The sequence below is a fragment of the Leptopilina heterotoma genome, unplaced genomic scaffold, assembly GCF_015476425.1.
Source record: "Leptopilina heterotoma isolate Lh14 unplaced genomic scaffold, ASM1547642v1 Lhet_180, whole genome shotgun sequence".
Lineage (NCBI taxonomy): Eukaryota > Metazoa > Arthropoda > Insecta > Hymenoptera > Figitidae > Leptopilina > Leptopilina heterotoma.
Genome location: NW_025110897.1, coordinates 2,432,519 through 2,449,665, shown reverse-complemented (window position 1 = coordinate 2,449,665; position 17,147 = coordinate 2,432,519). Strand labels below are relative to the sequence as shown.

At 28.6% G+C, this 17,147-nt stretch overlaps 1 protein-coding gene across 1 annotated transcript in view; it reads right to left on the bottom strand.

Moving 5' to 3' along the window:
• LOC122499977 (ATP-dependent RNA helicase bel) overlaps positions 1-16,449 on the bottom strand; it is a 33,383-nt gene extending 16,934 nt beyond the window's left edge. The window contains exon 1 of the mRNA XM_043608600.1: positions 15,780-16,449. Coding sequence (XP_043464535.1) covers positions 15,780-15,824 — 45 coding nt within the window. The 5' untranslated portion in view covers positions 15,825-16,449. The remainder of the gene's footprint in view (positions 1-15,779) is intronic.
• Between the last annotated feature and the right edge of the window lie 698 nt (positions 16,450-17,147).

Genomic DNA, 17,147 nt, shown 5'->3' with positions numbered 1-17,147 from the left:
GTTTTCTTCCATAAGAATATAACCTAAAAATACGTTTGAAAAGTTTTTTGACTCTCCTGAAAAATTTCATAAATGTGAGTTAGCAGGTTTGCACTCTAAACCGTCGATTTTAAACTACAATTACATTCGCAAAATTAAAAAAAATTTCATTTTTGAATAGTTAACAAATTTTAAGAACAAATAGTAGAAAGAATTAGAACACAAGAAATTCCCGGTTTAAAAAAAATTTCCTGGTCATTTCCCGGTCAATTTTTAAAATCCCGGTCAGCTCTCCACCCTGCATTATCAATTAAAGGAGTTTTTTAGGATTAAAAAACATATAAATTTGTTACAATTACTTGAGTATTTAATAAAATATGATCATTTTAATAACAAATTAGGAAAGCTTCAGTTTAATCAGACACTTTTTTCTATAGTCTGACATCAGTCAGATATTCTGGATTTGTAAAGTAAAAAAGGTAATTTTTTAATTGCTTCCTGCTGGAAAATTGAATTAAAGCTTATTAGAAGTTAATAATATAATATTTAAATCCTAGGGGCCGTCCATAAACCACGTGGACACATTTGGGGGGGGGGGTGAATCAAAAGTCCACGTTTGTCCACGAAGGGGAGCGGGGGGTTAAAGCAAATGTCAACGTGGACATATAATCAAAGATATTTCCAAAAAAGATATCTTAAGCTTAATCAGGATGATCATTAGTTTCAGTTAATCAATTTCCTTGACAATTTACTGACATTAAAATTAATTTCCCTGACAAAATTCTTTTTACAGGAAAATATGAATGTTTACGGAAAATGAGTAAAATTTATGATTTTAATTATTTTTTAAAATGACAATTATAACCCTTCCTGAATTCAATTATTTTCTACAATTTTCACCCAGTTTAAAAAAATGTATTGGAAGAGAGCGAATAGTATTGCCACAAATATTTAATTTTATTTTTCCCTGACTTTTCCCTGATTTCCAGACAAAATTTTCACTTTTTCCCTGACCCTAAAAAATATTCTGATTCACTCTAAAAGTGATTAGATACTCAAAAAAATGTTCCATTACATTTATTTACAAATTTCATTAATTGTAAAATTATTCAAAAACATCAATAATTTATTTTTTAAATAAATATTTAATCATTACCTACTATTTCTCCGTAGAAATTAAAATTCTTCAATACATTCAAATTCAAACCTTTTTGAAATTAAACAATTTATAAGAATATCATAACAAAACATAAAGAAAGTGATTAAATCCGAGTCTTCGACTCGGAGTGATCGCCTTCTTCATGTTTTGTTATAATTTAAATAACCATAAAATTTTTCAAAAAAAATTTAATTTCTTACAAAAATCTTAATAAAATTCTTCGCAAGAATTCAATTATTTTTAAAAGTTACTATACTTTTAAAAATAATTGAATTAAAAATAATCTTCTTCTTGAATTTTCTCAAAAAAATTCAATTATTTAAAAGAATTGTAATAAAATGCGTCGCAATAATTCAATTATTTTCATAAATAATAAATCGATTATTCGGTAATTCATTTGTTAATCAATTTTTATTAGAAAATTCTAGAAGAATTGAATTATTTAAATTAAAAAATAAATAATTTATTGAGTAATTTAATGTTTGTTAAAATTAAATTCTCATAAAGAATTTTATCAACAGATTTTTAAACAATTCAATTATTTTGACAAATTTTAATGAAATTTTTAAAAATAATTAAATTTTTCGAGGAATTTGATTAAAATATTGTATCAAAAATTAATTAAAATCCTGCGATGAGATTTATTATTTATGAAAATAATTAAAAACTTTCCCAAAGATGTTATTAAAATTTTTCTAAACTAATTGAGTTTTGAAAAAGAATTTTATTATTTACACTACCGTCGGGAATTATCGGTACGGCTGCACACGCACGGCCTAAAAACATGCCAATCTTTAAATCTCGATTTCTTTGTAAATGCAAATGTCAGAAAATTAACAAAGATACCATTCGAAAGATTATTAAATTCTGCGATTAATGATAGATAACTGAAAATTTTAATAATTTATACAAAAATTGCAGCAATCGACAAATTTGACAAAAAAATTTTAAAAATAAAATTTTTTTTGGAATTTTTTCAACCCCTGCACATTTTTTAAAAATTGTAGAAAAAATTTGAAACTTACATAAGTGTGATCATTCAAGTGTTATCTTTAATTTAAGACCAAAAGAGTTTAAAAATCTTATTCGGTTCGTGAGATATCATTATAAACGTCGGAGCATGTTTTTTGACAAATGCATTGAGTTAGTCGATTTTGAACGGTTTTTGGCTGAAAATGCTCGGCCGTTTATAATGATATCTCGCTAACCGATTAAGATTTTTGAATTCTTTTGGTCTTAAATTAAAGATGAGACTTGAATGATCACACCTATATAAGTTTCAAATTTTTTCTGCAATTTTTAAAAAATGTGCAGGGGTTCAAAAAATTTCCGAAAAAATTTTATTTTTTAAATTTTTTTTGTCAAATTTGCCGATTGCTGCTAATTTTGTATAAATTATTAAAATTTTCAGTTATGTATCATTAATCGCAGAATTTAATAATCTTTCGAATGGTATATTTGTTAATTTTTTGACATTTGTATTTACAAAAAAATCGTGATTTAAAGATTGGTATGTTTTTGGGCCGTGCGCGTGCAGCCGTACCGATAATTCCCGACGGTAGTGTATAACAATAATTGAAATTTTAACAAGAATTTTTAAAGAATTTTAAAAATAATTGAATATTAAAGAATTTTACTATTTATAAAGATAATTGAAATTTTGACAAGAATTTTTTAAAAAATTTTGAACATAATTGAATTTTTGCGAAGAATTTTATAAAATTCTTTTTAAATAATTGGGATATTTTCGAAAAAAATTTTTGAAATTTTTTATATTAAATAATTTAATTCCTGTGAAAATCTTAATACTTATTAAAATAATTGATTTATTTCAAAGAAATTTATTAAAAATTTTGTAAATTATTGAATTCCTGTGAAATTTTGCCAAGAATTTTATTAAAGTTTTTAAAAATAATTGAATTTCGAAGAAGAATTTTATTATTTTTAACGATAATTGAAATGACAAGAATTTTTTTTAATTTTGGAATATAATTGAATTTCTGCGAAAAATTTTATGACTTTTGAAAATAATTGAATTTTTGGAATTATTTGTAACTTTTCCAGAATTCAATTTTTTTAGTATTTTTAACTAAAATTCTTTTATCAATCTAGTATTCATGAAAATTGTAAAAATGATTCATTAAATAATTTATAAGTCATAATTTTATGATAGTTCTTGTAAAATTCAGTTATTTAAAAAAAATTTTTGTCTGAAATAGAAAAAATTGAAGGTCTTGTATTAAAATTCTTGGTAATTTCATAGTTTACGAGGCAAACAAAAAAACATTAAAATTCAGATTTTTTCATGAATTTTTAAAATTTAATTTTTTCCAGTACTTTTACTAAAAATCCCTGACTTTTCCCTGACTTCCCTGACCTGTGGCAACCCTGCCGAAAAACATGGTCCGTCTGTCTGTGTGTCTGTCTGTATGTATATGTATGTATGTATGTATGTATGTATGTATGTATGTCTGTATGTATGTATGTATGTATGTATGTATGTATGTATGTATGTATGTCTGTATGTATGTATGTATGTATGTATGTATATATGTATGTCCGTCTGTAGACCAAAATGTTGTTGACACAATAACTTTTAAAAATCTTATCTGATCGTTTTTAAATTTAACACACTTAAAGTTAGTGTAAAAATGAAGGTTAAGTTCGTTAACCAGCCATTTTCGTTGAAAACTACAAAAACTACGGTAGTTTCAAAATTTTGAAAACTCAATTTTTTCAAATTTCAGAATTTTTAACTTTATATTATTTTAGATTAGGAAACTACAAACAACTTTTATCTACAACATTTTTTCATGAAAACTCAATTTTCGAAGTTATAGTCTCTTAAATGGTCAAAAAAACTAAAAAATCTTAAAATAACACTGAAAATTAGAGCTGTGCAAAATTCGAACCGAACCGAGTTTAGTTCGGTTTTGGGGCGCCGAAATGTCGAATGTCGAATATTCGACATCCGAACTGGGCTAGTTCGAATGTCGACAAACCGACATTAGAACTAAGCTAACTCGAATGTCGAATTTTCGATATTCGAACTAGGCGAAAAAATTCGAATAGTTCGGTTCGAATTATTTTGCACAGCTCTACTGAAAATTGAATTTTTTGAAAGGAATAAAAGTCCGTTAATTGATTTTGACATATTCTCACCCTAAAATACTCGAAAAACATAATTGTACACAAAAAAGTTGTAATTTTGGGAAAAACCACTCTCTATTTATATTTTTTGTGCGCTTTTTTGAAAAAAATTCAATATTCCGACTCCATTATCTCCGACATTATTGCATATGCGATTTTGCTACCAGAGACTTTTTTTCTCAGTTTTGCATCATCTACAACTTTGCTGTTGACAACTTTTTGCTAAACCCTAAACTTTTCGAGTTATTTCCAAAAAACTAATTTTTATTACATTCTCATCACATGAGAAAGTAAGGGAAGTGTTCCGGTTGTGGGCACCTTTTTGTTTTTGCCTCATAACATTTTTCCATGTGCATATTATACAAATATATGTGTACGAATTTAAAGCTAGAGGTCTAAGGTGACTGTCAGTGAAGGAAGTAAATTGATTCCTTTAAATAAAAAAGTTTTATTAGAAATTTAGTGAAATGGGAATTTTTTGACAAAAAAAATTTTGTACCCGGTTGTGGGCACCCTTGAAAAATCCGCTAAAAATGGAAAAATATTAAAGGAAACCAACACAAATAAAGAAGAAATGAAAGTTTCTTTATTTTAAGAGAATTTGCCGGGATAAAGAACAAAAATGATGACACGTTTTCACACTATGCTCATCGCTAACAAAAGCATAATGCTTGCATGTGAAGTAGCTAGTACTCATAACATAACGCACTTCTAATGCACTGAACGACTATATTCATCGCATTTAATGGAGTTTGCGGCTGTCACTTTCCTTGGCAGAAAGTTTAGATAGATGAGACAGTAGTCCTCATCATTGTCAGATGGTAGAGCTTCCTTAACATAAAGGTGCCCACAACCGGGAATGAAAGTCAATTTTTAAAAAGACCAACACATTTTGTGATGCAGGATTTTGGTTAAACACGAAGGTAAATCACAAAATATAATGACAACACTGCAAAAAAAAAATTAAACCCTTTTTTTCTGAACGTATCTACACCCATATGTTGCTCTTCGAAAACAATACAAAATTACTTTTTTATTTATTTAATGCAAATTTTCTTTATTATGCTCACAGCTATTACACAAATGCATATATTTGTTTCGTTATCAATACGAAAAGTCCGTATTGTCAACGATTACGACTTGCAATACTTAGTTCAGTAAAGTCTGCTTGCCGTCGAAGTTTACGTAGGGGTGCCCACAACCGGAGGGTGCCCACAACCGGCGCACTTCCCCTATTAGTTTTGGTCGAAAATTGACTTTTGATAATTTTATGAAATCTTTACGTTTTGAGGTCCCGCAATGGTGTCCCTACGATAACTCTTGAAAAACTTATTGCATCAACTTGCAACTTTGCATGCACAAAGTTAGTGTTAAAATACAGATCGAGTTCGTTAGCCAGACATTTTCGTCGAAAACTACGCAAACTACAGTAGTTTCAAAATTTTGAAAATTCAATTTTTTCAAATTTCATTATTTTTAACTTTATATTAGTTTAGATTAGACAAATACAAACAACTTTTCTCTACAACATTTTTTCATAGAAAATTATTTTTTTTTAAGTTTTTGGGTCAGGCTAGCTCAACTGGGTTAAAAATTTTTTATTGATTTTCTAAAATGTTATAACTAAAATATATTTATAAAAGTTTTAACATTTTAGAAAATCAATGAAATTTCTTTTATACAGTTTGGCTGGTCTCACCCTTTTTTACATTTTAATTCATGGTCCTATCTTGTTGGAAATGGTTTTTTACATTCTCATCACATATGAGGAGGTATTAGATTTGGTGAAAAATTGACTTTTTATACCTCAGGCACAAAATAGGCGCTTTTAGATAGCAGCCAACAGGAACTAAAAGCTATTTATTTGTCCACTTGAATGAAAATGGCGACCTTTTTTCCCATGGGCAAAAAAAACAGCTAGTCCCATGCGTTATTTTTGCTCATGGAAAAAAAAGGCCGCCATTTTCATACAAGTCGAACAAGTGAATGACTTTTACTCTCTGTCGTCTGCTATCTTAAATCGCCACTTTTGTACCTTTGGAATAAAAAATATCGTAAGTAACACGGGATTTAAAGGCTGCCGTTACGTACCTTGTTGCTTAATATACTATTTGCTAATTTTATGAAATCTTTGCGTTTTGAGGTGCCCTGAATCCAAAAAACATGGTCCGGCGATGGTGTCTGTCTGTTCGTCTGTCTGTCTGTCCGACGATAACTTTTGGAAAACTTTATTTTTTAAAAACTTTTTTCGAATTTTTTTCTCATCTTAGTGGAGGTGATTTATTTTTGCTTGTTAAAACGATGGGTAAATTTTGGAGGATTGTTTTTATTTTCTTAGTTCAAAATTTTTTTTGAAATGCTGTGCTATTTATTATTATTTTGTTCTAATTTGGGTATCCTACCTTTGCTTTGCTTACAATTTCTAAGCAAAGAATACACGTTAATACCTGAAGTAATTCTCATATTGTTGAAAATGACCTTTAAATTAAGAAGAGAAGCTTTAGAAAACGTTTACTATTTTATAAGTTATTCAAATATTTGTATAGCATTAAAAATGGCAATTTTTTCAAAATCTAAGTGAATTTCTTGTTCAATAGCTCAAAATAACATATAATAACAATATTTGTTAATATATTTAATAAATTATGTAAGAGGCGCGTCCTGCCGGAAGGTCCTACCGAAAGTTTAGGCGCTTGGACGTTCTTTTAAAAAAATCATGCAGAAAATTTATCTAATTGTTCATTTTTAAATCTTCAGTAAATTTAAAGTTTTTCTTATAACAATTAAACTATCACATTCACTGTATCCAGATTTACATGTTTTTAATCATACATTTGATATATATTTACAAATCACGTATATACGTATATTTCTACAAAGTTTGATTATTTATTATTCAATCACTATTGTAAGAAATATAGTAGAAAAACTGTATTTCACATATGAAAGTAACTTTTCAAAATTTTCATTTTTTCGTTCTAATTTTTTTAAAATAACTTTAAAAAAGAAACTAAAATCGCGTTTTAAGCTTGAAACATTTTTTGAGGGTCAATTTGAGATTTTTGATTAACACACGGAGAAAATTTGTTCCTTATATTTTACCGAATTTTTCAATAAAGTTGGGATATAGTAGCATAATCGTAATTTTTAATAATTTTTGTATTATTTTTTCGGTAACAATATTTAAAATCTAATGTGATATCTTTATTCCTTAAGAACTAGTACTGTAAAAGTTGAAAAAAAATTGAAACTGAACGTTTAATGTAAATTAAATAAATACCTCCTTGATAGGCACTAACGTTTCAGGAATAGTTCGGTAAAACTTTCTTGACTTGCTTAAAGTGTTAGTTTTCAGGAATAGTTCGGTAAAACTTCCTTGACTTGCCTAAAGTTTTAGTTTTCTGGATTGAAATACTTTATTTCAAGTGTCCCGCAGTCAAATGAAAGACTTTCACACTAATAGTTGATTTTTCCAACTTATTTAGACTTAATTAATAATCATTTTATTATTATTTAAATTAAAATTCAATTAATTAATTATTTTAAACACTTATTAATTGCCAAATATGTAATAAATGCTTTTAAATCATGTAAAAAGAAAATATAAAATGGCAATAACGTACTTATTTTTTTAACATATAATTTATTCATTTTAATTAAATATGAATAATAGTAAGTAAGTAAGTAAGTAAGTAAGCAAGTAAACATAAGTAAGTAAGCAAAAAGGAAATAAATAAGTAAGCAATTAAACATATAAGTAAGTATGTAAGTAAGTAAATAAGTAGGTAAGCAAGTAAGCAAAAAGGAAATACCTTGCTTGCTTACTAGCTTACTTTCTTATTTGCATACTTACTTGCTTATTTCTTTCTTGCATACTTGCTTACCTACTGATTTTCTTACTTCCTAATTTCCTACTTACTTGCTTATTTCCTCCTTGCTTACTTTGCTTACTTTCTTATTTCCTTCTTGATTACTTACTTTCTTATTTGCTTTTTTTCCTTCTTGCTTACTTAATGCCTTATTTGCTTACTTGCTTATTTCCTTTTCGCTTTTTAATTCCTCACAATTATTATTTAATATTTCAGAAAGATTAATTTTCTATTAATTAATTTAATAATTTCCAACTTGCACTTTTAATATGTATATTTTTAATTTTAAACACAAAAATTTAAGAATAATAAGGATTTTTATATATTATTGTTTTATTCCATTAAATACAAATTTAAACATTTTTCTTTATATTAATAAAAACATAATTAAAAAATATTTCATAAATTGACCTTGAATATAGTTAGAAATGATTCATTAATATAAATAATTTTTAATTTTGTACAACGATAGTTTATTAATTTGAATCTTTCTCACAAGCGGTGAAATAAAATTGAGATTAATATATAAGGACAGTTCAAACTTCCTGAAGCATTATAATGTAAAGCGTGCGATGTGTGTATTAGTGTATGCGTTTAGAATGTACTGTAGGCAGGCGTATCAATTAGTATTTGTTCGTAAACAATTGTAGGGGGTTTAGGTAGTGATTAAAGTAGGTAAATTGAGAGTTACGGCAGTATTAATATAGATCTACTGAAGTAACATTATTTTTTATTTTTGTTCTTCAAGTTTTACCGAACTTTCAGTAAATTGCAACTCGTCAGTTTTACCGAAGACTTTATCTTACGTTTTACCGAACTATTCAATAAATTGCAACTCGTCAGTTTTACCGAAGACTTTATCTTACGTTTTACCGAACTATTCAATAAATATGAATGTAGCGAGCACTTGGCTTACGTTTTACCGAACTGTAACTGAAGCGCTAATACATGTATGGTGAGCTTTATGATTTTTACATTATTTTTCAATGCAATTTCTTTTACAGTCTAGTTCTTGAAAAATTACTGTTTTGACACTTCATCCCAGTTTTACCGAACTAAATTCAGTAAAATTTCAGGAATAAATTTTCTCCGTGCACTTACAGTATTGATAAAAATTAAAAAATATTTTCCAAGTACCCCTAGGGCATGTTGGCTAATGCAACAGGCTATGTATAAAGAGCAACCTACGATTCCGACGAACTGTACGTTTATTATAGAAAAAAAGTAAGCGTAATATAGGGACGTTCGTTTTTTTAAAAGAAAGCTAAGATACCAGAGTAACTTTTTAGGAGATAAACACTTAATTAAAACAAAAATGTCCTAGTAAATCGACAAAGAGTGAAAAGTTAGTCATTACGCTCCGGTCTACACGACACAAAAAACTTATAATAATACTAATACTTTAAGAATATTTTAGCTGCTTCTGCAAATCATGTTTCTGCTAAGAGAGTTAGTATAATTAAAAATAACTTCACAATTTAAATCATCAAGACCAAAAATATACATTTAAATCCACTTTATCTCGCAATCATCAGCAAACAAAAACATGTGATGAGAATGTAATCCTTAAAGTCGTAGTAACTTTAAGAAAAAAAATGTTTTATGAAACATATAATAGGAAACAAGAACAAAAACACAAATAATGCACAACAATTGCAGACCGCCGCGAGCAATTTGCGCGCAACAACGCACGGAGCGCGACGATCAATATTCGCGCGCCCCGAGGCGCGCTGAAACTTGCGAGCGAAGCGAGCCCCCGCGCGAAGCGCGGATGAGAATGTGTCCGCGCTTGCGCGGACAGATTTTTTTTGGTATACATTTGAATTTTTGAAAATATGTAATTGAAAATATTGAATTTTAAAAAATTAGAAGCTAATTTTCATTAATTCTCATTTTTAAATTTACCTTTAAAGATTTTTTATTCTTCAAAAATTGTAACAAAAGACTTGAAATAAATTAATTATTTTCAATTAAATTTTACAAAATTTCAACTATTCAAAAAGATTTGTTTATAGTTATTTTCCACATTATAAAAATCAAAATAACTTGTACTTTTTTTTACTAAAAATTGTGGTATTTTGTCGCAATTTTTTTAAATGAGTCGAAAAAAGTCACAATTTTCTTAATTTCCCTGACAAACAATTTTTTCCTGACATTTCCCTGACTTTACTGACATTCTTGCTTTGAAATATGTTCAAAAATAATCTTTTTTATTTTTTAACTGGCAGGGTGTCTAGCGAATTATGATTTTCAAATTCCCGGCAAAATCCCGGATTTCCCGGACCTAAAACTAAATTATTCCCGGATTTATTTTTAAGACATTAATGACTATACTATTATATTTCATAATTTTTTAAATACAGTGGAAACTGAATTATACGAACTAATTCAGGCAGGATCTGGTTCAGATAATCAAAAGTTCAAATAATAGAAATTGCAATTATTTTTTTTATATTTGTGGATAAATGATTATTTCTGAATTATTTTGCAATACCCAATGGCATTTATGTCTTCTTTTAGATATTTACATTAAAAGTCACTGACATTCAACTGCAATAAGTTAAAAATATTAGGATTTATAATTAAACTTTTAATTGAAGTCTTTAAAATGTTAAAAATGTATGCAACAATTATATAAATAATAATAATATACGGTCAATTCTACGTCACAAGTATATTTTATTTATAGTATATGGAGTGTATAACTCCTTTTTCATTTTAAGCCAAGTATAATAAAGTAAAGAAAAGTAAAGATTTCCTTCTTCTTCTTCTTCTTCTTTACTTTATATTTTATTTATTCCTTTTAGAAAAAAGGTATACGTATCCTTTATTTTTCTATTCTATAGGGGGACCAAAATATTTTTTGCAAACTATCCTTATTATATGTAAGTATGTATTAGATAAGTTTTCTAAATTCAATAGTTTTAGAGTTATAGATTTTAGAGTCTACTTTTAAAAATCCAAAAATTTGGTTACCTATAAAAAATGAAAAAATAGATTTACAATAATATATTTTCATCCTAATTGAAAATGTGGACTGAAATTTAACGTGAAATTGCCTATATACTTATAATATATCTTTTTTTCATTTTTGAAAAATATAAGACTGAAGGTAGTTCTCTGGCTTCTACTCTTGTAAAAATTTATTTTCTTCAAATTTTGAGGAAGTGTTTCTTTTGGTGCCCTTTAAATGTGGTAAAAATTTCAAAACCCTTTGCGATGCTAAATTTTGACTTATTCAAGTTCAAACTTTCACTTTTCCATGCGTTTATGTTAAAAATAAAAAATGTCAACCACAATATCTCGTTTTTTGACATGGCAAAAGGTTTTGAAGTTTCTATCACATTTAAAAGGCATCCGAAGAAATATTTCCTCAAAATTTGAAGAAAATCTATCGAAAATCAATTTTTAAAAGAGTAGCAGCAGGAGAACTACCTTAAATTGAAATTTTTTTTATATATTTTAATAAAAAAAAAAAGAAAATTTCCAAAAATTCCCGGCAATTTCCCGGGTTTTTCCTGGTCGAACTAAATTCCCGGCAAATTCCCGGTTTTCCCGTTTTTCCCGGACGCTAGACACCCTGAATAATTTAACATACAGGAGTAAAAAAAAACTTATTTTTTTAATTTTAATTTTACAACAAAATAAAGTTAACGCAATTCTGAAGTTACTACTGTAAAGCATTAGAAAATCCGCATCCAACGAGCCCAATATGAAGTATTCTGGATAAATTGACGTTTTATAAATAAATATTTATAAAAATTAATTAACAAATGAATATCATTTATAAAAATAAAGATAAAGTGTTAGTTTTTTTTACACAAATGTTTATACAATTCTACTTTAAAAAAAATGTATTCCAGTTATTTGCAACGATTGTTTAAATAAAATATTCAACACCTTATGCGTATGTCGCGCTGCATACACACTAAAAAAAAAGTTTTACTTTTAGCCTGTTTTCGAGGCTGAATTTAAGGTGTAAACGGAGTCAGCCCCATTAAACAAGGATAGACTTATGTGAAATACATGGGCTGAATTTAAGGTGTAAACGGAGTCAGACTTTTTTTTCCTGTGTAACTATATTCCCTGCTTAATATTTTTTGACATCTTCTAAAGAACATTTTTTTAATTTTTACGTTTTTGATGTAAGAAGAGATGATTTCTTCTTTACATGAATAATTTTTTATTATTTTAACCCTTTAACGCCTGCGGGACATATATGTCCCACTTACAAAAACCACTGTAACTTCTTTAAATAATAATATTTTTTCACCGGGTTGGACTTGATTTCCTCAGAATCGGTCCAGGTATCCAAAAAAAAATTAAAGTAAACAATAAAAAAAATTTTTTATTATAAAAAAATATTAAAATGTTTATGCAAATCGGAAAAATTGTTTAAAAAAGTCAGTTAGCTCATGTACAGACGCTGAAGTCAAAAAAATTTTTTGAAGCTCACTATGTTAAGTGTTTTGAACCACTGAATACAAATATCGTCGCCATTTTGAAAAATTTGCAAAAATTAAAAAATGGCGTATTCTAGATGGCGCACACTTCGAAGCAAAATTGTCTTACATTATACGAACATTAAAAAATTAATAAAAAGAAAGGAAAAGTTTCTTAAGGTTTTCGGGGTCGCTGATTACGAATTTGATGTCAAATTTACATTTTGACAATTGACAGCTGTCAAACCAACTGTCAACTTTTGTAAAACAGATTTATTTTGTATAAAAAAGACTTCAAAAGAGTTTTCGGTGTCGCTGATTACGAATTTGATGTCAAATTGACATTTTGACAGTTGACAGCTGTCAGAAAAACTGTCAACTTTTACATTACTGTTTTAATTTTTATAAAAAAGACTTCAAAAGAGTTTTCGGGGTCGCTGATTACGAATTTGATGTCAGATTGACATTTTGACAGTTGACAGCTGTCAAAACAACTGTCAACTTTTGTAAAACAGATTTATTTTGTATAAAAAAGATTCCAAAAGAGTTTTCGGGGTCGTTGATAACGAATTTCATGTCAGATTGACAATTTAACAGCTGTTAACTCAACTGTCAGCTTTTATAAGACTGATTTCTTTTTAATAAAAGTGAGGGAAAACTGTTTTTAGGGTCTCAAATTTCGAATTTGAACTCAAATTAATGATTTAACAGTTGGCATTTGATATAATTGTCAATTTTATAAGAAGTAATTTGGTTTATTTAAAAATGTCTGTAAAAGGGTTTTTACATTGCTGATTACGAGTTTGATATCCAATTGACAATACGCAGACAATACTGACATAATAACAAAGAAAAAAATAATAATTTCGTTTGTGAACAGTAATCCACATCACCTTCGAGGTTCCGATAAAGATGCGATAGATTTTTTTGGTAAATCTTCGCCTGTAGCCCTATTTTAACACAACTCTTGTAATAATTATAACTCGTACAATTTTTGCTCATTTTATAGACACTTTTGCATAAACAAAATTACTTCTTCTAAAAATTGACAGTTGGTTTGACAGCTTCCAACTGTCAAATTGTTAATTGAACATCAAATTCGTAATCAGCGACCTCGAAAACAATTTTGGAGTCTTTATTATAAAAAGTAAACCAGTTTTACAAAAGTTGACAGTTGTTTTGACAGCTGTCAACTGTCAAAATGTCAATCTGACATCAAATTCGTAATCAGCGACCCCGAAAACCCTTTACGGAGTCTTTTTTATAAAAAATAAATCAGTAATGCAAAAGTTGACAGTTCTTCTGACAGCTGTCAACTGTCAAAATGTCAATTTGACATCAAATTCGTAATCAGCGACCTCTAAAATCCTTTTAAAGTCTTTTTTATAAAAAATAAATCAGTTTTACAAAAGTTGACAGTTGGTTTGACAGCTGTCAACTGTCAAAATGTCAATTTGACATCAAATTCGTAATCAGCGCCCCCGAAAACCTTAGGAATGGCATCTCATTAGTTTATATCTTTTCTATGTTTTTCTCGGGTGTTAAAGGGTTAATATCAACAAGAATTTTTGGTTAAAATATGATCGTAAAATGCGGATGAACCTCAAATATTTATATTATTATTACTATATTTATTTTATTTTTCTTGATATTCTTGCAAAAAAAAATTTTTGGCAATTTGAGATTCATCCGCATTTTACAATCATATTTTAACAAAAAATTCTTGGGATTTATTTTTAAGACGATTTTTGTGGACTCCAGGGCTCCCCTTGTTTTCTGTCACGACAATGGTAATTAATGAACTCCTTTTTTCGCTTTAAACTTACAAATTTTTCAAATTATATTAATGATCTGTACACCTCCCTCAATAATGACCAATACTTGAAGTTCAGTTAAATACAAACACGTTAATAGCAGAAATGATCATTTTTGTTGCAGTTGATCCTATTAAGAAAAAAGTTATTTTTTATATATAAAAGTGCGAACTTCATTTAATTTGGTCACCGCGCTGAAAATAAGCTTATTTTATTTATGTAACTTTGTTAATTAACGAAATGTCGTAAACATGTTTATTACTTATTTCAAGTGTATCATTTTCTGAGTTGAATGAAAAAAAACATAATTTGTTTAACTTTAATCGTTTCAAAGATATGAGTATTTAAACAATTTTGAGCAATTATTGTATCTTATAGATAAACAATAAAATTGCTTTGACTCCAAAAAGTTGGTTTTCTGAAACTCTGTGAATTTGCTCCAAAAACATTTTAAAGCATCTTTAAAAGAATTGTTGAATGTCATTCATTTAACAGTTTTATTGTGGTGAAGCTGAAGTTACCAACGTCAAATAAAAATGTTGCTTTATGAACATAGAAACGAAAGAATATTTGATGCAATAAAAGTTACTCCATTTACAAAATAATCTATTCAAGATAAAAAAATCTGTTAAATGAAAATTTGAAAACGCTGAATAGAATAGAATTCCTTTTTCTGATTGTAATTTTAATCTCTCTCGTTCACAGGAAATCGATAATTTTTGAAAACTTCATAGCATAACCTATAAAACTGATAAATCACTAAGAATTTCATAAGATTTTGTAATTCACAAGAAATCACGTACTTGTTATTATCTATTATTTTTATCGATGAAAAAAGTGCGAATTATACACATAACCTACTTAATGAGTGTAAATTTTTGTAATTTTTAAAAAGCAGGCTCTTAAGGATTTTTCTCCTTAAAAGATAGTTCATAATTTGACATTTCTTGATACGACTGCATTATTTATTTTTTCACGATGTAAGATTTTATAAGAAAATATTAATTTTACTTAACCCTGTAATTAAAAAAACGAAAAATTTAAAGGCCCCTTAAAATGACTTATATTTCTATACTTGGAAAGTAAGAAAAAACGATGAAGCATTGGGCACTAATAAAAACAGTTATAGGACATCATAGAAAGAAAATACATAAAATTCTCCTGCTCGCGAACAGCTTCATCATGCTCTTGTTTGATAACTTTTGAAATTTGACATTCTCTTTTAATGCTGTTCGTGCAAAGCCAACGCGACGAAATAAAGAGACTCATTGTTGAAACTCGTTTCGGATGAGTTTCCTAACGAACCTCGAGCTGCGTGTGGCATGAAAAGTGCGAAAAGTGAGAAAAGTGAGAATCTTGGACTTACTTGCTGCTCTAGACCTGATCCATTTTGGTTGGCTGCATTACTCATATTACTCCTCCTCAGTGCGTAATTTTCCTGGCCTTGTTAGGGAAACGTTATTTAGCTTTTAACAAACCGAAGGCAGAACTTATTCAAGAAACTCTTCACAAAACGAATAAAATTAGTTAATAGATTTGGAAAAGAATAGCGACAAAAGACTTGGTCGTTACGAACTGACGTCGACGCAACAAAAATGGCCGAAAATATAAATGTCCCTTTTCCCAGTCAAGAGACACGAGAGACACGATATGGTCAAGATGGCTACCCCGCTATATCCGCTGAAACTGTATTTTATGTTACGGGGGACAGAAATTTTAACTTTTTGCACGTTCTGCACTAGCAATGCGTAGAAAACAGGCAAACTTCCTATTATTCACTTTTTCTCCTTTTTCTCGCAAACTTTTTTTACTTTTCCCTTTGATAAAAAGACGATAAGCAAATGAGATGTGTAAATTAGAGGGAGTCACTTAATTAAGTTAAATAAACAGAATTTCAGTTAGTCCTTAAGTCTTTAATGAAATTTTCAAAAATTATTCCACTATGTTCTGCAATAATAGCACAATAATTATACAGGAGAATAAATAAATATCATTCAAGGTCGACTTCGATGGAAACTAACCTCATTTTGAATTTTTTTCTTTGAGAAAAGTTGAAAGTCCCTAGGCCTATATCACATCAGTGGGAGTAGTGGCTTGAAACGGAAGCAGAAACCGTTAGGCCAATAAGAATGCTCCATTAGCATGATTTCCATTGTTAGGAACATTCTATTGGCTGAAGGTCTATTTAACTGTGAGGTTAAAGGTACGGTCACATGACTTTTGGAAAAACCATTCTTGTCTTTCTCACTTCTATGGCAGAGGCATAAGTTTGTCTCACTCTACATTTCCCGTTTTTGAGATATGTAGTAAGAAAATGTAGTGAGACAAACTGCTTCTGTCATAAGAGAGAGAAAGACAAGAATGATTTTTCCAAAAGTCGTGTGACCATAACCTGAGTTCACAATATACAAATACAAATTTTTGCCAAATGACATGTTGGGTGTTTTCGACGTCGTCGGTCATACCGGTCAGTTGCCACATAAAGGTGCTCAAACTGTTTATTTGAGACTATTTAGTTTAACCTAAATAGTCTCAAATAAGCACCTTTTTGTGGCAACTGACCGGTACGACCGACGACGTCGAAAACACCCGTTATGTATCAAGCTATTGTAGAAACACCTTTACCTTTCTTGCTTTTTCAAGTTAGAAAAGGACAGAAATATTTGTCCTTTTCTATCTCATGCTCTCGTTCGGGAACGACTTTCGCGAACCGATGTCCGATTGTGAGGTGGAC